At 43.1% G+C, this 20,755-nt stretch overlaps 1 protein-coding gene across 11 annotated transcripts in view; it reads left to right on the top strand.

Annotated features, from left to right (window-relative positions):
• The window catches only part of LOC126983586 (copine-8-like), a 32,628-nt gene continuing 11,873 nt past the window's right edge, over positions 1-20,755 (top strand). For 3 of the 11 annotated variants that reach the window (XM_050836392.1, XM_050836383.1, XM_050836384.1), the window contains exons 1-9: positions 6,818-6,969; positions 8,014-8,112; positions 9,930-10,104; positions 11,642-11,758; positions 13,318-13,676; positions 16,044-16,351; positions 17,153-17,302; positions 18,228-18,350; positions 18,982-19,152. In XM_050836392.1, the coding sequence (XP_050692349.1) occupies positions 6,956-6,969; positions 8,014-8,112; positions 9,930-10,104; positions 11,642-11,758; positions 13,318-13,676; positions 16,044-16,351; positions 17,153-17,302; positions 18,228-18,350; positions 18,982-19,152 (1,516 nt within the window). In that variant the 5' untranslated portion in view covers positions 6,818-6,955. Of the gene's footprint in view, positions 123-407; positions 472-559; positions 648-807; positions 824-905; positions 999-1,507; positions 1,529-1,654; positions 1,706-6,817; positions 6,970-8,013; positions 8,113-9,929; positions 10,105-11,641; positions 11,759-13,317; positions 13,677-16,043; positions 16,352-17,152; positions 17,303-18,227; positions 18,351-18,981; positions 19,153-20,755 lie in introns of those variants that run through there. The other 8 variants (XM_050836385.1, XM_050836388.1, XM_050836387.1 and 5 more) reach the window with 8 other exon arrangements.

Here is a 20,755-nt window from a genome sequence, read left to right as displayed (position 1 = left end):
AGTGTTGTGAAAGAAGGGACGGGAGGAGGACGTGTGTCGAGTCTCCATCCACGCCTTATTTTCCTCTTTATTCCCTCCACACGCCTTATTTTACCCTCCATTACCTCCACGTGACAGCAAGAGTGAGTTAAACCCTTAATTCCACGCCAGGGAGATTAATTAAGGGTGTCAGTGGCGGGGAAAGGCGGGAGATAAGGGAGAAGAAAGTGATTATTACTCCCTCCACACGCCTTATTTTCCTCTTTATTCCCTCCACACTCCTTATTTTACCCTCCATTCCTTCCACGTGACAGCAAGAGTAAGTTAAACCTTTAATTCCACGCCAGGGAGATTAATTAAGGGTGTCAGGGGCGGGGAAAGGCGGGAGATAAGGGAGAAGAAAGTGATTACTCCCTCCACACGCCTTATTTTCCTCTTTATTCCCTCCACACGCCTTATTTTACCCTCCATTCCTTCCACGTGACAGCAAGAGTAAGTTAAACCTTTAATTCCACGCCAGGGAGATTAATTAAGGGTGTCAGGGGCGGGGAAAGGCGGGAGATAAGGGAGAAGAAAGTGATTATTACTCCCTCCACAAGCCTTATTTTCCTCTTTATTCCCTCCACACGCCTTATTTTACCCTCCATCCACTCCACGTGACAGCAAGAGTAAGTTAAACCTTTAATTCCACGCCAGGGAGATTAATTAAGGGTGTCAGGGGCGGGGAAAGGCGGGAGATAAGGGAGAAGAAAGTGATTATTACTCCCTCCACACGACTTATTTTCCTCTTTATTACATCCACACTCCTTATTTTACACTCCATTCCTTCCACGTGACAGCAAGAGTAAGTTAAACCTTTAATTCCACGCCAGGAGATTAATTAAGGGTGTCAGGGGCGGGGAAAGGCGGGAGATAAGGGAGAAGAAAGTGATTATTACTCCCTCCACAAGCCTTATTTTCCTCTTTATTCCCTCCACACGCCTTATTTTACCCTCCATTCCTTCCACGTGACAGCAAGAGTAAGTTAAACCTTTAATTCCACGCCAGGGAGATTAATTAAGGGTGTCAGGGGCGGGGAAAGGCGGGAGATAAGGGAGAAGAAAGTGATTATTACTCCCTCCACAAGCCTTATTTTCCTCTTTATTCCCTCCACACTCCTTATTTTACCCTCCATTCCTTCCACGTGACAGCAAGAGTAAGTTAAACCTTTAATTCCACGCCAGGGAGATTAATTAAGGGTGTCAGGGGCGGGGAAAGGCGGGAGATAAGGGGGAAGTGATAGATGATTTATTTCCTCCACGATCATTATTTTCATCCTTATTCCTTCCACACGCCTTATTTTACCCTCCATCCACTCCACGTGGCAGCAAGAGTGAGTTAAACCTTTAATTCCACGCCAGGGAGATTAGTTACAGGTGTCAGGGGCGGGGAAAGACGGGAGATAAAGGGGAACTGATAGATGATGTATTCCCTCCACGATCATTATTTTCATCCTTATTCCGTCCACACGCCTTAATTTACCCTCCATTCCCTCCACGTGACAGCAAGAGTGAGTTAAACCATTAAATTCACCTCAGGGAGATTAGTTACAGGTGTCAGGGACGGGGAAAGGCGGGAGATAAGGGGGAACTGATAGATGATGTATTCCCTCCACGATCATTATTTTCATCCTTATTCCTTCCACACGCCTTATTTTACCCTCCATTCCCTCCACGTGACAGCAAGAGTGAGTTAAACCATTAAATTCACCTCAGGGAGATTAGTTACAGGTGTCAGGGGCTGGGAAAGGCGGGAGATAAGGAGAACTATTAGGGAGATGAATGTCATATAAAAAAAATCTTATCTGACATTTCTTAAGTATTTCCGTCTATTTTTTCTTCCTTTGATAGTTCTAGATGTTGAATGGTGAGGTAGTTTGGTATTAAAGATAATGCGAAGTGGTATTGTCGAGTTGTTCCAGTTTGTCATAGTTTCCCCTTTTCCAAGTTCTTTTTCTTTTCCTAGTGTTGTTTTTCTGCTTTCTCTTTTTTGTTTTCCTTTCCCAGTGTTGTTTTTTCTCTCCCTTTTTCTTCTCTTCTTTTGTTTTCCTTTCCCAGTGTTGTTTTTTCTCTCCTTTTTCTTCTCTTCTTTTGTTTTCCTTTCCCAGTGTTGTTTTTCCTCTCCCTTTTTCTTCTCTTCTTTTGTTTTCCTTTCCCAATGTTGTTTTTTCTCTCCTTTTTCTTCTCTTCTTTTATTTTCCTTTTTTTTCTCGCAGTTTTTCCTACTTTCCCATTTTTTCTTCTTTCCCGAGTGTTTTTTCCTCTTTTCCCTCTTTTCAGTCCTGGGTGTTGAAGAATGATATTTTTTTATGATTTCTCCCTCTTTTGCAGTTTTTCCTACTTTCCCATTTTTTTCCTTCTTTCCCGGGTGGGGTTTTTTTTTCCTTTTTTCCCTATTTTCAGTTGTACGTTTTGAAGAATGATTGCTTTGTTATGATTTCTTTCCTCTTTTACAGTTTTTTTCCCCTTTCCCAATTTTTTCCTTCTTTCCCCGAGTGATTTTTTACCCCTATCTTTTCTTTCTCCTTTTCTCATCCTTTTTTTCCCCATTTTTCAGTCCTGGGTGTTGAAGAATGATTGTTTTTCTTGTGATTTCTTCCTCTTTTACACTTTTTCCTCACTTTCCCAATTTTTCCTTCTTTCCCAAGCAGTTTTTCCCCTTTTCCTCTTTTTTTTCCCTTTTGACAGTTCTGCGTGTTAAAGAACGATTGGCTTGCTATGATTTATTTCCTCTGTTACAATCAATCAGTTCTTTCCCTCTTTCCCAATATTTCCTTCTTTCCCGACCAGTTTTTCCCCAATTTTTTCAGTTCTGGGTGTTGTTAGGGAAAGCAAACAGGCCATTGGGATATCTGTTAAGACCTATCAGTAGTTTATTTTGCCTGATAATTGCTTTACTCATAGATGCGGTGAGCTTGTCAAGTGTATTATGTAACCCGTTGACTCATTGGCCTACTTAACGCTGTACTGTAGTGTAGTTTTGTTCCTCCCCAGTGTTCTTTTTCCCTTTTCCACGGTTATTTTCTCGAGTTCTGGGTGTTGAAAGGTGGAAGTAAGTAAACTGGCCATTAGAACCACACCACATTTGACAAGGCATTCATAGGGGTGTTGTCAACATTTTCCTGTGGGGTAGTTTTGACCCTTCCTATGTGCCATGAACCCACCCAAAAAAAACATTTGACAAGGCATTCATAGGGGTGTTGTCAACATTTTCCTGTGGGGTAGTTTTGACCCTTCCTATGTGCCATGAACCCCAAAAAACACACATTTGACAAGGCTTTCATAGGGGTGTTTTTTTGCATTTCTATGGGTAGTTTTATGATCCTTCCTCTGTACTGTGGACCTAAAAAGCACACATATGACAATGCTTTCATAGGGGTTGTGGGCATTTCCAGGGGTAGTTTTATGACCCTGGTGGTAGTGTGACTCTTCCTCTGTACCATGAACCTAAGAAACACATTTGACAAAGCTTTCATAGCAGTGTTTTTTTTGCATTTTCAGGGGTAGTTTTGACCCTGGTGGTAGTGTGACTCTTCCTCTGTACCATGAACCTAAGAAACACATTTAACAAAGCTTTCATAGCAGTGTTTTTTTTTGCATTTCCAGGGGTAGCTTTATGACCGTGGTGGTAGTGTGACCCTTCCTCTGTACCATGAACCTAAAAAGCACACATATGACAAGGCTTTCATAGGGGTGTATCAGCATTTCCAGGGGTAGTTTTATGACCATGGTGGTAGTTTGACCCTTCCTCTGTACCATGAACCTAAAAAGCACACATATGACAAGGCTTTCATAGGGGTGTATCAGCATTTCCAGGGGTAGTTTTATGACCGTGGTGGTAGTGTGACCCTTCCTCAGTACCATGAACCTAAAAAGCACACATATGGCAAAGCTTTCATAGGGGTGTATCAGCATTTCCAGGGGTAGTTTTATGACCCTGGTGGTAGTGTGACTCTTCGTCTGTACCATGAACCTAAAAAGCACACATATGACAAAGCTTTCATAGGGGCGTATCAGCATTTCCAGGGGTAGTTTTATGACCGTGGTGGTAGTTTGACCCTTCCTCTGTACCATGAACCTAAAAAAACACTGATTAGAACCTGATTGATCCCCTTTTTACCCTTTGGAAATAGTCAATGTGAGTGGTGGAGGTGTCAGAGAATACCAACCATAGACCTAACATTGAACTAGCCATGTAAAAAGTGTTATTTATGGTTTGTTTCACCCCATAGGAATTTGCCTCACTGTTGGGTACATGGCGTGCGTATAGAAGACTTGACACTTAGTATTTCTATTCCTGAGTGTTTTTTTTCCCTTTTCCCTCTTTTTTTCCCCTATAGACTGTCCTACGTGTTGAAGAATGATAGTTTTTTTTACTGTTAATGTTAATGATTATTTTTTTATCATTCACATATATTTTTTCACTTTTTCTCCTGTTTTCCTGCTTTTCTAATATGCCCCAGAGCAAAAGAAAGCTATTATTGCTATTGTCACTATTACTATGAGGGTAAATATTGCTAACACACATAAAGAAAGGTGACTAAGTAATCTGCCTAACCTAACCTAACCTGCCACACATTTTTTACTTTCTTTCTTTCTTTATTTATTTTAGCCTAGTTCTGCTTCTTTTTCTGTATACTACTACTACCACTACTACTACTACCTCTACTGTCTACTACCACTACTACTACTACTACTATTACTACAGAGAGAGAGAGAGAGAGAAATCAAACTCACACGTACACTTAGCCACAGTAATTAGCCTCACCAACCACTCATTATTATTTTCCTCTTCACGGGTACAGAAAAATACACTCCAGTGGCTTTATCTCATCCCTGTTAACATCCACACGTACCCAGTAAGTACGTATATCACTCATGCGGAGGGGCGTTGCGTATCAGTGTATTGATGTGACGTGAACTGCTGAAGCTGTGACGCTCGAGATTGCTTATCAGTATGGCTATCACCGGCAGGCAGTGATTAATCAGACCATGTAAACGATTATGTAATACCTTTTTTTTTCTTCGCTGATATGCCTACCGTCCCCAGCCTCCTACATATCATTGTGACGTAAACTGTGAAAGCCATGACGTGTGAGATTGCCAAACTGTTTGCCGGATAAAATTAACTAATCAGGGACCATTTAAATGATTATAATGCATTTTTTCCTTTTATTACAGTGAAAAAAAGTTAAAAAATATAAGTGAATGATAAAAAACAATCACAAACATTAACAATAAAAAAGAACTATCATTCTTCAACACCTGTCAAAAGGGGGAAAAAAAAAACACTCGGGAAAAAGAAATACTAAGTGCCAAGGCTTCTATACGCACGCCATATACCCAAGAATAAGAACAAGCTTCCTGTATATCATTAACCCTTGGACGTCAGCGGTATTTGAAGAGTAGCTCCCCCAAAATGAATTGTCCATATATACGGTCACTGCAGACCTTATGAGCGTAGCATAAATATAGTTACGCCGCATAAGAGATGTTCTAACTATCGTCTATATATAGATTCAACCGCAGTCTGGTAGTGTGGTTATATTTCTTGCCATACAAAACTGACTGAATTTTGGACCATCTGCATATAGTTCCACCGTCATCTAAGGGTTAAGTGATTATAAGGCATTTCTCTCCTCTAATATTTACAGCCCAAGCTTCCTGGATATCATTAATGTGACGTGGGTTACCGATAGTGGGGACAGATTATTTATATTGCTGTTAGGTCGGTTATCAAATTCATTAATAAGTAAAAAAATCAACATTGCTCATGACTATAGAGCATTTTTCTCCCCTAAGGTTTACTCCCTCCCAGCTTCCTGTATGCATGTAAGACGCCTCCAACACCCCCCCCCCAAAAAAAATGAGCCACACTAACACTTATACTTTTCCACTCCCAGTATTTTTCTCCTTAAAGACTTACTTCCTCCTATCTTCCTGTATGCATGTAACACACCTCCATCCTCCCCAAAAATAAGACACACTAACACTAATACTTTTTCTACTCCTGGCATTTTTCTCCCCCAAGACTTACTCCCTTCCTATCTTCCTGTATGCATGTGACACACCTCCATCCTCCCCAAAAATTACTGACACTAATACTTTTTCTACTCCCAGCATTTTCCCCCCTAAGACTTACTCCCTCCCAGCTTCCTGTATGCATGTAAGATGCCTTCAACACCCCCCCAAAAATTAGCCACACTAACACTAATACTTTTTCTACTCCCAGCATTTTTCTCCCCTAAGACTTACTCCCTCCTATCTTCCTCTATGCTATGTGTCGTACCTCCAACATCCCCGCAAAAAAAATAAGCCACATGATCACTAACCTCCCCCAAAAATGAGCCACACTAATACTAATACTTTTCCACACCCAGCATTTTTCTCCCCTAAGACTTACTCTCTCCGAGCTTCCTGTATGCTATGTCACACACCTCCAACACCCCCTCTAAAGAAATAAGCCACACTATCACTAACACACAACTCCCAGGTTCAGTCCGTCACCTACTCTCACTAATGGTTACCTATGCACCTGGGAATGCTAACGTTTCTTCACATCACTGAGCGCAGTTATCTCGAGGCAAATACATGTGATTTTCCTGCCATTCTATTTTAGTGTACTTGTGGAGGTGTGCTGTGTGACGCTTGAGGTATGTACCCCCTAGACCCCACTCCTGTCCCCTTATGCCATGCCCCATAACACTAACACTAGCTTAGCTCCCTCCCTCCAGCCTCTTCTGCAGTGGGTGATATTTGAGCTCTTCACGATAAGATTACCTATCTAATCTATGCGCACAGACTCACAATGGGAAGTGGCTACTCTGACATATACATAACCTACACGCATACACACACACACATCCACTCACGAACACACGTACTGAGGTTGTATAGGACAGGTTCTTTCTGTGATTGGATTCTACTCTCTTGTAGCCATGAATAGACACAGGTTAGTAATTTCTAGGTGTTAAACTGAAGCTTTGTCCAATGATTTTGTTATTTTTTTTTTCTCTCTCTCTCTCTCTCATCGACCCCAAAATAGTTTATAATGAGAGAGAGAGAGAGAGAGAGAGAGAATATTTAGGTGAGGGACACATTGCAAATATTAGTTTCTTTATCCTCATCTCTCTCTCTCTCTCTCTCTCTCTCTCTCTCTCGACACTTCCTTCAACTTAATATTAACGAAAATCGAAATACAAAGTCTCGGTGTCATTTAATTTAATACAATTTCACTCAGGTTTCAGGACACACCACACACCATTGGCTCTGTGGGGTCTGAATATCTATGTAAATCTATGTAAATCTCACTCTCTCTCCCTAGTAATTTCCTCGCATAGTAAATGGATGATTGCCCGTGAAGAGTAGCAAAGGGCTCTGACACTTATTGCGTAACGGCAGAGATGTGGAAATTGGGTGTTGTAGTTTGACCACTCCTGCACTTTACGCCTCTTACTTTTGGGGCGTGGCAATGTGACAGCTTTTCATTTATTAGTTTATTTATTTATTGAACTAATCACCAACCTTACCTCACCTGTATTCTCAAGACAGTACCACTAACCACTGTTGCCAGATTGTCGTACTCAGAGCATAGTATTTACCGGTTTCTGACGCCTAACTATTGCCAAGAAACATCAGGAATTAACTATTTTAACGATATCAGGACACCTCTCCTCCCGAAATTGACCTCTCTTTCGGCCACCTCTTTTGATTCTTTTTTTTAGGAGCAGCGAGTAGCGGGCTTTTTTTCATTATTGTTTCCTTTTTTTGTGCCCTTGAGCTGTCTCCTTTGTTGTAAAAAAAAAAAGTGAATCTCCTCATTGGGGTCCACGAGACAGTTTTTGGGTCAGAAGTCAGTAAATATAAAAGGCTGAGTACAACTATCTGGCAACATTGGTACTAACTCCTCATGTCCACTTCTCACCTCTCCTTTACCCATGTCCCTGAATCCCTGTTAGTGTGCCCTGTCCTTACCCCTGACCCCTTACCCCTGCAGGAAGATGCAAGCAGGGGGCATGCCAGCTATGGGAGGGGGGCCGCCCGGACCCCCCCAGATGGTGCCCATGACCACGGTGGAGCTGAGCCTCTCTGCTAAGTATGCACACACACCTATTGGGCCGTTCTTTATGTTCTTCTTTTTGTGGGGAGACTAAACCACTGCTGCATACTCCAACCTTGGCCTTATCATTGTAACTATTAAGGTCGTGTTACAAAACATATCACCACCTAAGAACACATATTTGACAAGGCTTTCATAGGAGTTGTGGGCATTTCCAGGGGTAGTTTTATGACCCTGGGCCGTTCTTTATGATCTTCTTTTCGTGAGGAGACTAAACCACTGCTGCATACTCCAACCTTGGCCTTATCATTGTAACCATTAAGGTCGTATGACAAGACATATCGCCGCCCAAGAACACATATTTGACAAGGCTTTCATAGGAGTTGTGGGCATTTCCAGGGGTAGTTTTATGACCCTGGTGGTAGTGTGAGTCTTCTTCTGTACCGTGAACCTGAAGAAACACATATTTGACAAGGCTTTCATAGGAGTTGTGGGCATTTCCAGGGGTAGTTTTATGACCCTGGTGCTAGTGTGAGTCTTCTTCTGTACCGTGAACCTGAAGAAGCACTCATTAGAACCCGACTGACCCCCTCTTTGACCTTTTAAAATAGATGAGGTGAGAAGAGAGTCTTATAGTACCGACCTTATTTTCTTCATCATCTCCTCATCCAAGCACACAAATGCCGTCCTTATGTTCCTCGGCAAATTCAGAGTTTGTCCCGTTATCCTGTTGATCTGTGGCCTGTGCTCTCAGATTCAAAATAGTGACAAATTGATGATAGTTTGATGTTCAGCAGTGGTTTTATTTTTTTCAGTTGCCTCCTTCACTGTAAAAAAAAAAGTACATTGCCCAGCAGGTTTATGTCCATTTTTTTTTTTTCCTCCATTTTTTCCCCTTGAGCTGCCTCCATCACTATAAAAAAAAGCAGAACGCCTTGCACCAAACAGCACATTAGCCAGTAGGTTAATGTCCAACAGGTTTTTTTGTTTCTTTTTGTTTTCCTCTTCATTTTTTACCCTTGAGCTGCCTCCTTCACTATAAAAAAAAGCAGAAAGATTAGTACCAAACAGCACCATGACCTTGTAAAAAAAAGCACATTGGCCAGTAGGTTCATGTCCAATAGTTTTTTTTGTTTCTTTTTGTTTTCCTCTTCAGTTTTTACCCTTGAGCTGCCTCCTTCACTATAAAAAAAAGCAGAAAGATTAATACCAAACAGCACCATGACCTCGTAAAAAAAAAGCACATTAGCCAGTAGGTTCATGTCCAAGAGGCGTTTTTGTTTCTTTTAGTTTTTCCTCTTCATTTTTTACCCTTGAGCTGCCTCCTTCACTATAAAAAAAAGCAGAAAGATTAGTACCAAACAGCACCATGACCTTGTAAAAAAAAGCACATTGGCCAGTAGGTTCATGTCCAATAGTTTTTTTTGTTTCTTTTTGTTTTCCTCTTCAGTTTTAACCCTTGAGCTGCCTCCTTCACTATAAAAAAAAAGCAGAAAGATTAGTACCAAACAGCACCATGACCTCGTAAAAAAAAAGCACATTGGCCAGTAGGTTAATTTCCAAGAGGCGTTTTTGTTTCTTTTAGTTTTTCCTCTTCATTATTTACCCTTGAGCTGCCTCCTTCACTATAAAAAAAAGCAGAACCCCTAGGACCAAACAGCACATTGGCCAGTAGATTTATGTCCAAGAGGCGTTTTTGTTTCTTTTAGTTTCTCCTCTTCATTTTTTGCCATTGAGCTGCCTCCATCACTCTAAAAAAAGCAGAAAGCCTAGTACCAAATAGCACCATGACCTTACCTCAAATGGCCAGCACACCTTACGTACCCTCCTTACCAACCCATCGCTCGCCGCAGGGGGCTCAAGAACAAGGACGCGCTGAGCAAGAGTGACCCGCTATGCATAATGTACATGAAGGAGACGGGGCAGGAGCGCTACACAGAGGCGGGGCGCACCGAGATGATCAAGGACACGCTCGACCCGCAGTGGATAAGGAAGTTGGAGGCGAGCTACAGGTTTGAGGAGCGGCAGGTAAGGGCTTGAGGTCTTTCTTTCTTTATTTATTTTTGTGTGTGTGTGTGTGTGTGTGTGCGGGGGGGGGGAGAGTCATGCATGTGAATAGAAAAATAGAAGAAAAGAAAAAACTACAGGAAGGGCTTGTCATTTATTTTTTTATTTAGTAGAGGGAGAGAAAGAATAAGTAGAAAAAAAAAAATACAGGAAGGGCTTGTTTTTATTTATTTATTTTTTTTTTGTTTGTTTGTTTGTTTAGGAGAGGAAGAAAAAGAATCGTACACTCAGAAAAAAAGTAGAAAAAAAAAAGAAAAAAAACTACAGGAATCCGAGCAAGCTTAGAGGAGTGTGGATGATGGAGCAAGGTTTTGATTTTGATATTTCGTTTCCCCCTTCATATATTCCCCCTCTTCCCATTCTTCCTCCTCCTCCTCCTGTCTTCTCTCTGGCATCCCTTCTCCAGGTTCTTCCCTCCTTCCATTCCTTGATACCCCTCCGTTCTCCGTTCTATGTGTGTGTGAGGTAGTCTTCGGGAGCATGCGAATCGAAAGTGAGTTGCAGGTTTAAGAGACAGACAAGAGTTTAATCATTTCATTCTTCTTTTCTCTATCTTTTCTTTTCTCTTTATGTACGAGTTACCTCCAGGATAAAACAAATGGGAAGCCAGTAACAGGTTTAAGGAGTGACATGTAAGGCGATGGATGGCCCAGAGTTAAGGAAAATGAGACAGCAAGTTGATGGTCGGTCACCCGGACTCTTAGTGCCGTATTTTAAAACATTTCCGCGCCCAAGCTCACATATTTGACAAGGCTTTCGTAGGAGTTGTGGGCATTTCCAGGAGTAGTTTTATGATCCTGGTGGTAGTTTGACCCTTCCTCTGTACCATTTTAAAACATTTCCGCGCCCAAGCTCACATATTTGACAAGGCTTTCGTAGGAGTTGTGGGCATTTCCAGGAGTAGTTTTATGACCCTGGTGGTAGTTTGACCCTTCCTCTGTACCATGAACCTAAAAAAACACTCATAAGAACCCGATTGACCCCCTCTTTGACCTTGTTGATGTTAGAAGTTTTATGACCCTGGTGGTAGTTTGACCCTTCCTCTGTACCATGGACCTAAAAAAACACTCATAAGAACCAGATTGACCCCCTCTTTGACCTTGTTGATGTTAGAAGTTTTATGACCCTGGTGGTAGTTTGACCCTTCCTCTGTACCATGAATCTAAAAAACACTCATAAGAATCAGATTGACCCCCTCTTTGACCTTTAAAAATAGTTGATGTGAGAAGTTTTATGACCCTGGTGGTAGTTTGACCCTTCCTCTGTACCATGAACCTAAAAAACACTCATAAGAATCAGATTGACCCCCTCTTTGACCTTTAAAAATAGTTGATGTTAGAAGTTTTATGACCCTGGTGGTAGTTTGACTCTTCCTCTGTACCATGAACCTAAAAAAACACTCATAAGAACCCGATTGATCCCCTCATTGACCTTTAAAAATAGTTGATGTGAGAGGCGAAAGTGTCTTGTAATATCGACCTTACATTCCCCCTCCCAGATGCTGCGTTTTGCCATTTATGACTGGGACAGCAAGAGCAGCAACCCCGACGACCAGGACAAGCTGGGGACTGTGGAGTGCTCGCTGGGGGAGATCATGGGCTGCCAGGGGTCCCAGGTGAGGGTGGCATACTGATTATTATTATTGTTATTATTATTATTATTATTATTATTATTTTTTTTTTTTTTTTTTTTTTTTTTTTTTTACGTCGAAGGAAGTAGCTCAAGGGCAACAAAAAAAATGTGTCGAAAAGAAAAAAGTGCAGAGTGGCCAAAAGATAGGTCAGTTTCAGGTGGAGAGGTGTCTTGATTCACTCCTCTTGAAAAAGCTCAAGTCATAGGTAGGAGGAAATACAGACGAAGGAAGGCTTTTCCAGAGTTTACCAGTGTAAGGGATGAAAGAGTGATGATGCTGGTTAACTCTTGCATAAGGGATCTGGACACTATAGGGATGAGTTAGAGTGAATGGGAGGGACATGGGAGGCAAAGGTGACAGGTGTGCAATTGTATCCCTCACTAAACAATCAACAAAGGGGACTTCATTCATCTCTCTTATCATATTAATGGGTGTTTTTTTCTTAGGTCTTATGCCACATATCGTCACCCTCATAAAATAATTGCCTAAGTCATTTCTCATAGATTTCCAGGTTTTTATCTACATCAATCTTTCATCATGTGACGCCCATTTTTGTATAGCTGCCTTTGTCATTCAGGGTTTGAGTGTTCTAGAATATGCCTTTTCATTTCTGCCTAAACCTTAAGCCAAATGAGATGATGACAGTTCTTTTCTGATTTCCTGAAAAGTAGAAAATAATGACTTAGGCGGTTTGTTTACGAAGGTGGCGATATGGAGCAGGGGTAAAGGGTCATATTCCTAAACATATTTGACATGACTTACGTAGGAGTTCGGTGCATTTCCAGTGGTAGTTTTATGATCCTGGTGGTGGTTTGACCCTTCTTCTGTACCATGAACCTAAAGAAACATATATTTGACAAGGCTTTCGTAGGAGTTTTGAGCATTTCCAGGGGTAGTTTTATGATCCTGGTGGTGGTTTGACCCTTCCTCTGTACCATGAACCTAGAATACCACTCATTAGCACCCGATTTACCTCCTTTGTGGGCTTGGGAAATGGTTGTGAGAGTTGAAACCATCAAATAATACTGGCCTATGTTCCACTGCAGGTTGTGTTAGTATTTCCATAGGTAGTCTGATGGGCCTAGTGATAGTTTGACAAGGCCTCTGCACCATGAACATTAAACAACACTCAACTAACCTTTGTGGCCTTGGGAAAAAGTTGTCAGTGCCGAAACCATCAAATAATACAGGCCTATGTTCCACTGCAGGTTGTGTCAGTATTTCCATAGGTAGTCTGATGGGCCTAGTGATAGTTTGACAAGGCCTCTGCACCATGAACATTAAACAACACTCAACTAACCTTTGTGGCCTTGGGAAATAATTGTATAACCCGCTAGTGTGAGAATACGGGCTACCAGTGACATCTCAAGTAATGGACAGCTTACTCTTTTGATTCTACGGCGATTCGCACCAAAGCGGTTGATTTTCCAAAATTCGCGGCTTGATGACAAGGCTGAAGCAAGTGTCCGTTCCATAGTATAGGGTTCATTGGGGCTACACATCACCCACTTCCCCGCACACTCATCCTCCCTCCCTTACAGATGAGCAGGACCATCAGCGGAGGCAGCGGCGTGCTCATCATTCAGGGCGATGAGGTTTCCGCATCCAAGGAAGTTGTCACCATGAACATCACCGCCTCGGACCTCGACAAGAAGGACTTTTTGGGCAAGAGCGACCCCTTCCTCATCTTCTACCGCTGTAACGACAACTCCTCCTACCTGCCAGTGCACAAGACAGAGGTTATCAAGAAGACGCTGAACCCGGTGTGGAAGCCTATCGTGGTGCCGGCAAGGACCCTATGCGCCGGGGACCACAGCCGCAGCATCAAGATTGAGTGCCATGATTGGGACTCAGACGGCTCGCATGACCTGATTGGGGAGTGCTATACAACACTTCAGAGGTGAGTAGATGGTTTACCAGGGCGGGTAGTGTTATGGGAAGGTTGTATGGTGAGTAGATGGTTTACCAGGGTGGGTAGTGTTATAGAAAGGTTGTATGGTGAGTAGATGGTTTACCAGGGTGGGTAGTGTTATGGAAAGGTTGTGTGGTGAGTAGAAGTTGGTTTGCTGGAGGGGGTAGTGTTATGGAAAGGTTGTGTGGTGAGTAGAAGTTGGTTTGCCGGAGGGGGTAGTGTTATGGAAAGGTTGTGTGGTGAGTAGAAGTTGGTTTGCTGGAGGGGGTAGTGTTATGGAAAGGTTGTGTGGTGAGTAGAAGTTGGTTTGCTGGAGGGGGTAGTGTTATGGAAAGGTTGTGTGGTGAGTAGAAGTTGGTTTGCTGGAGGGGGTAGTGTTATGGAAAGGTTGTGTGGTGTGACTGGGACCTGGGTGGCTGGATCAAGGGCTATGTCTGGGACTCCTATGCTATGAAAAGAGGAAAATATGCTACACTGTCATCCACCAACACCCACCAACCTCTCCTTCCACCCTGACTCACTAACCTAACCTAACCCAACCTATCCTTCCACCCTGACTCACTAACCTAACCTAACCCAACCTATCCTTCCACCCTGACTCACTAACCTAACCTAACCCAACCCATCCTTCCACCCTGACTCACTAACCTAACCTAACCCAACCTGTCCTTCCACCCTGACTCACTAACCTAACCTAACCCAACCTCTCCTTCCACCCTGACTCACTAACCTAACCTAACCCAACCTGTCCTTCCACCCTGACTCACTAACCTAACCTAACCTAACCCAACCTATCCTTCCACCCTGACTCACTAACCTAACCTAACCCAACCTATCCTTCCACCCTGACTCACTAACCTAACCCAACCTGTCCTTCCACCATTACTCACTAACCTAACCTAACCCAACCTATCCTTCCACCCTGACTCACTAACCTAACCTAACCCAACCTATCCTTCCACCCTGACTCACTAACCTAACCTAACCCAACCTATCCTTCCACCCTGACTCACTAACCTAACCTAACCCAACCTATCCTTCCACCCTGACTCACTAACCTAACCCAACCTATCCATCCACCCTGACTCACTAACCTAACCTAACCCAACCTATCCTTCCACCCTGACTCGCTAACCTAACCTAACCTAACTTTCCTGCAAACCCTTACCCACTAACCTAACCCAACCCATCCTTCCACCCTGACTCACTAACCTAACCTAACCCAACCTATCCTTCCACCCTGACTCACTAACCTAACCTAACCCAACCCATCCTTCCACCCTGACTCACTAACCTAACGTAACCCAACCTATCCTTCCACCCTGACTCACTAACCTAACCTAACCCAACCTATCCTTCCACCCTGACTCACTAACCTAACCTAACCCAACCCATCCTTCCACCCTGACTCACTAACCTAACCTAACCCAACCTATCCTTCCACCCTGACTCACTAACCTAACCTAACCCAACCCATCCTTCCACCCTGACTCACTAACCCTAACCCATCCTTCCACCCTGACTCACTAACCTAACCTAACCCAACCCATCCTTCCACCCTGACTCACTAACCTAACCTAACCCAACCCATCCTTCCACCCTGACTCACTAACCTAACGTAACCCAACCTATCCTTCCACCCTGACTCACTAACCTAACCTAACCCAACCTATCCTTCCACCCTGACTCACTAACCTAACCTAACCCAACCTATCCTTCCACCTGACTCACTAACCTAACCTAACCCAACCTATCCTTCCACCCTGACTCACTAACCTAACCTAACCCAACCCATCCTTCCACCCTGACTCACTAACCTAACTAACCTAACCCAACCTATCCTTCCACCCTCACTCACTAACCTAACCTAACCCAACCTATCCTTCCACCCTGACTCACTAACCTAACCTAACCCAACCTATCCTTCCACCCTGACTCACTAACCTAACCTAACCCAACCTATCCTTCCACCCTGACTCACTAACCTAACCTAACCCAACCTATCCTTCCACCCTGACTCACTAACCTAACCTAACCCAACCTATCCTTCCACCCTGACTCACTAACCTAACCTAACCTAACCTAATCTAACCCAACCTATCCTTCCACCCTGACTCGCTAACCTAACCTAACCTAACTTTCCTGCAAACCCTTACCCACTAACCTAACTTAACCTCACCCTCACACCCTCACTCATACACCTTACTCTTACACACTATTAACCTAACCTAACCTAACCTCATCTTCACACCCTCACCTAACTTAACCCCACCATGACACCCTCACCTAACCTAACCTCACCACACCCCCACCTAACCTAGCCTCACCCTCAACCCTCTCCCTCACCCCCTTTAGGTTGCTTGAAGGTCCCGGCACCACCAACATATACCAAGTCATCAACCCCAAGAAGAAAGCCAAGAAGTCGAGCTACAAGGACTCCGGCAAGCTCACCCTCCGGTCCATCACCATCCACGTCGAACCATCCTTCCTCGACTACATTCGTGGAGGGACGCAGATCCACTTCACGGTTGCGGTGGACTTCACAGCGTCGAACGGAGACCCCCGCACGCCCTCCTCCCTCCACTTCCGCCAGCCTGGAGTGGATAACCAGTACTCATTAGCTATCAAGGCCGTCGGGGAGATCATTCAGGACTATGACACTGGTGGGTGGACTGCTGCGTTGATATCTCTCTTTCTTACCCCTTCATAATACCATACCATTTTTTTTTTTTTTTTTTTTTTTTTTTTTTTTACAGCTAAGGAGACAGTTCAAGGGTGTAAAGAAAAAAAAAAAAAAGCCCGCTACTCACTGCTCCTGAATAGAGATCAAAGGAGTGTACAGAAGAGAGGTCACAGCATTCTCAAAAACGTTTATGCTGAGCTGATAATAAATTCAGTGTAAAAAAAATTGGATATGCTGAATCTTATGTTGCCAAGCTGATTTAAACTTAACCATGCTGAGCTCAGAACAGAGTCAGCATATTATATTTATAGCATATATGATACGTATATAAAAATCAGTTATGCATTATATACCCCCTTCTTCCTGTTCTTCCTCCTCCTCCTTCCTCCTCCTCCACTCTTCTTCCTTCCATTCCTTGATATTTCTCTTTCTTCCTCCTTCATATATATCCCCTTCTTCCTGTTCTTCCTCCTCCTCCTTCCTTCTCTCTGGTGTCCTTCTTCTTCCCTTCTTCCACTGCATTGAGATTTCCCTTTTTTCCCCCTACATATATTCCCCTCTTCCCTTTCTTCCTCCTCCTCCTTTCTTCTCTCTGGTGCCTCTTCTTCTTCTTCCCTCCTTCCACTCCTTAATATTTCTTTTTTTTTCACCCTTCATTCCCTTATCTCTCCTTCTCTCCATCATTTTCTCTCCCTCCTGCAACATCACATGCCTCTTCATTCCCTGATCTCTCCTCCCTGCCCCAACTTCCCTCCCCATTCATCCGCTCTTCCCCCGACAGACAAGATGTTCCCAGCGCTCGGGTTCGGTGGGCGCGTTCCCCCGGAGTGGGTTGTGAGCCATGAGTTCTTCCTGAATGGGAGCCCTGACAACCCCTACTGCCAAGGGGTAGCCGGGGTGCTGGACGCTTACCACCGCTCCCTACAAACAGGTACTTACTTACTACATAAAAAACAGTCCTTTGTCTTGTATACCCTGCCCCCCCTTACGCCTTCCTTAACCTAACCTCACCATTCCCTGCCCTCCTTGTTTTCCTGTATGGTCCCGTGAACTCTGCCTACATGTATCCCCTTCCCTTCCCCTCCTATATGTCCACATGAGATTGCTCCTCTTGTTGACATTGATAAGTTAAAGCCGAATTGAGGACCCACCTGTTAACTCAGAAGGTAGTATTGCTTTTGTCTGCGTATTTTTATCCTTACTTTGCCGTCGCTGTCTTTTAAATATCTGTGTCTGGTCATCGCTGGGGCTATTTGGGTCTATATCAATTTTTTATTTTCCATTGATGCCCATTCATTGATCTTACTAATAATGGTGTTAATAATAGTATCCCTCCCCTCCTTTTTTTTTATTTTATTTTTTTACATCAAAGGAGACCGATCAAGGGCTTAAAAAAGAAAAGAAAACAATTATGAAAAAAAGCCCGCTACTTACTGCCCCTAAAAAGATTGGAGAGGAGTTGGTCTCTACGGCCCCACTGTCACCCTGTCTTTAGTTTTTATTTATTCGTGACTTCTCATCGAGGGGACGGTTTGGGTCTACATCAATTTTTTATTTTTCCCTTGATGCCCTCTCATGGCTCTCAGTAATGATGGTGCTAATAGTGTCATCCCTCCCCTCCCAGTTGGTCTCTACGGCCCCACTGTCACCCTGTCTTTTGTTTTTATTTACTTGTCATTTTTATTTATTTTATTTATCTCAGTAGTAATGACAATAATAGTATCATCCCTCCCCTCCCAGTTGGTCTCTACGGCCCCACTGTCACCCTGTCTTTTGTTTTTATTTATCTGTCATTGTTATTTATTTTATTTATCTCGGTAATAATGGCAATAATAGTACCATCCCTCCCCTTCCAGTTGGTCTCTACGGGCCGACTAACTTCGCTCCGGTCATCAACCATGTGGCACGGTTCGCTCAGGCCCACCAGGACGGTAACAACTACTTCGTGCTGCTCATCATCACCGACGGGATCATCTGTGGTGAGTGGGTCGGCGCAGGGGAGTCTACACCGACGGGATTTTATTTATTTATTTATTTATTTATTTATTTATTTATTTATTTATTTATTTTTTTTTATTTTTTTTTTTATTTTTTTTTTGTGTGTGTGTTTGCAGTTTGTCGGTAAGTGGCGCAGGTTTTGTAGGGCTTATGAAGGGGCAAGGCCTTGACATACTGGGAATGGAAGCGGTTGAGGGATGTTTGTTATGGGTTCAGTGTCTTAACCTAACCCTTCACCAGACCTATACAGTATCCCCTTACCCTCCTCCTCCTCCTCCTCCTCCACAGCCCTACCAGACACATTCAAGCCCCTTAGACACCATTACAGTCTATCCTAACCTAACCTAACCCTCCACAGACCAATACAGTGTCCCTTTATCCTCCTCCTCCACAGCCCTACCAGACACATTCAAACCCCTTAGGCACCATTACAGTCTATCCTAACCTAATCTAACCCTCCACAGACCAATACAGTGTTCCCTCCTCCTCCTCCTCCTCCACAGCCAGACACATTCAAGACCCTTAAACACCATTATGCTCTATCCTAACCTAATCTAATCCTCCATAGACCAACACACAATCCCCTTACCCTTCTCTTACCCCCCCCCCCAGACCTGCCAGACACCCGCAAGGCCCTGGTGAACGCCTCGGACTTGCCCATGTCGGTGATCATCGTGGGGGTCGGGAACGAAGACTTCTCGGCCATGGAGCAGCTGGACGGTGATGAGCAGAGGCTGTCGTCTGGGGGGAAGTACGCCAGCAGGGACATCGTGCAGTTTGTCGGTGAGTGGCGCGGGTTTCAGGAGAGTTTGCGAAGGGGATGTTACGGCAGCGGAGTTTTTTTTTTTTTTTTTTTTTTGGGGGGGGGGGGGTAAGTGGTGTAGGTCCAGCAGGGGTTTTGTAGGGGATTTTACAACCAACAGGATTTATTTATTTATTTATTTTTATTTTTTATTTATTTGTTTTTATTTTTTTATTTTTTTATTTTTTTTGGGGGGGGGGCGTTTTTTTTTTTTGTTTTTTTTTTTTTTTCCCAGTTTGTCAGTAAGGGGTGCGGATTTTGAAGGGTTTACGCAGAGGATTTTACAACCAACAGGATTTTTTGGTTTACTTTTTTATGAGTTTTCGTGTTTTGTTTGCAGTCTGTCGGTAAGGGGTGCGGATTTTGCAGGGTTTACGCAGGGGATTTTACAACCAACAGGATTTTTTGGTTTACTTTTTTTGCTTCTGTTTTGTTTTCTGTCGGTAAGGTGCGGAGGAGGTTTTAGTTTTAGGGGGATTTTACAACTTATTTTTTTTTTTTTTTGGTTTTTTTTAATTATTGATTTTTTTTTTGCAGTCTGTCAATAAGGGGTGCAGATTTTGCAGGGTTTACGCAGATGATTTTACAACCAACAGGATTTTTTGGTTTATTTTTTTATGTTTTATCATGTTTTGTTTGCAGTCTGTCAATAAGGGGTGCAGATTTTGCAGGGTTTACGCAGGGGATTTTACAACCAACAGGATTTTTTTGGTTTATTTTTTTACGTTTTATCATGTTTTGTTTGCAGTCTGTCGATAAGGGGTGCGAATTTTGTATAGGTTTATGCGGGGGATTTTACAACCAACAGGATTTTTTTGGTTTATTTTTTTACATTTTATCATGTTTTGTGTGCAGTCTGTCGATAAGGGGCGCAGATTTTGAAGGGTTTACGCAGAGGATTTTACAACCAACAGGATTTTTTGGTTTATTTTTTTACGAACTGTCGCGTTTTGTTTGCAGTCCGTCGGTAACTTGCGCGGGTTTCAGTAGGGCATCAAGGTTAGTATTCCATTTACCGCTGTCCATGGATATCCTTCGCTGCATAGACTCAAACTAACGCACCATAGAAAGCCTCATGCAGCGTTGGCAAATTGTCGTACACTGAACATTGTATTTATCATTTTAAGGCTCCAAGACTGTCGTAACCACACAAATAACGATACAAAATTAAAGTTAGCGTTAAAACTGTTAAATATTGATGGGTTTAGTCTTTTTTGCTATAGTTATCAGTCAGAAACCACAAATATGAAATGCGCTGAGTATGATAATTTGGAAACGCTGCTCTCATGCGTAATTAGTTCTTGTCAGCATTGCCAGATTGTCGTACGCAGGCTCTTGTATTTGCTGATTTCCAACCCCAAAACTGTCTCCTCCACCGCGATAACTAGATTCATTTATAGTTATCATTGGAATGGTTAGTTGTTGGTGTTTTTTACAATAGTCATAGGTCAGAAACTGGTAAATACGATGTTCTGAGTTCGATGATATGGCAACGGTCGTTCTTCTTCATCTCAATATACAGTCGTCCGTCAAATACTATGGTTTCCAGTGCTTCAGTTTCGGTTTTATGTGGATTTTCATAGA

The sequence above is a fragment of the Eriocheir sinensis genome, chromosome 54 (assembly GCF_024679095.1).
Source record: "Eriocheir sinensis breed Jianghai 21 chromosome 54, ASM2467909v1, whole genome shotgun sequence".
Taxonomy (NCBI): domain Eukaryota; kingdom Metazoa; phylum Arthropoda; class Malacostraca; order Decapoda; family Varunidae; genus Eriocheir; species Eriocheir sinensis.
The sequence above is the reverse complement of the archived record's forward strand: the minus strand, read 5'-3'. Positions and strand labels throughout refer to the sequence as shown.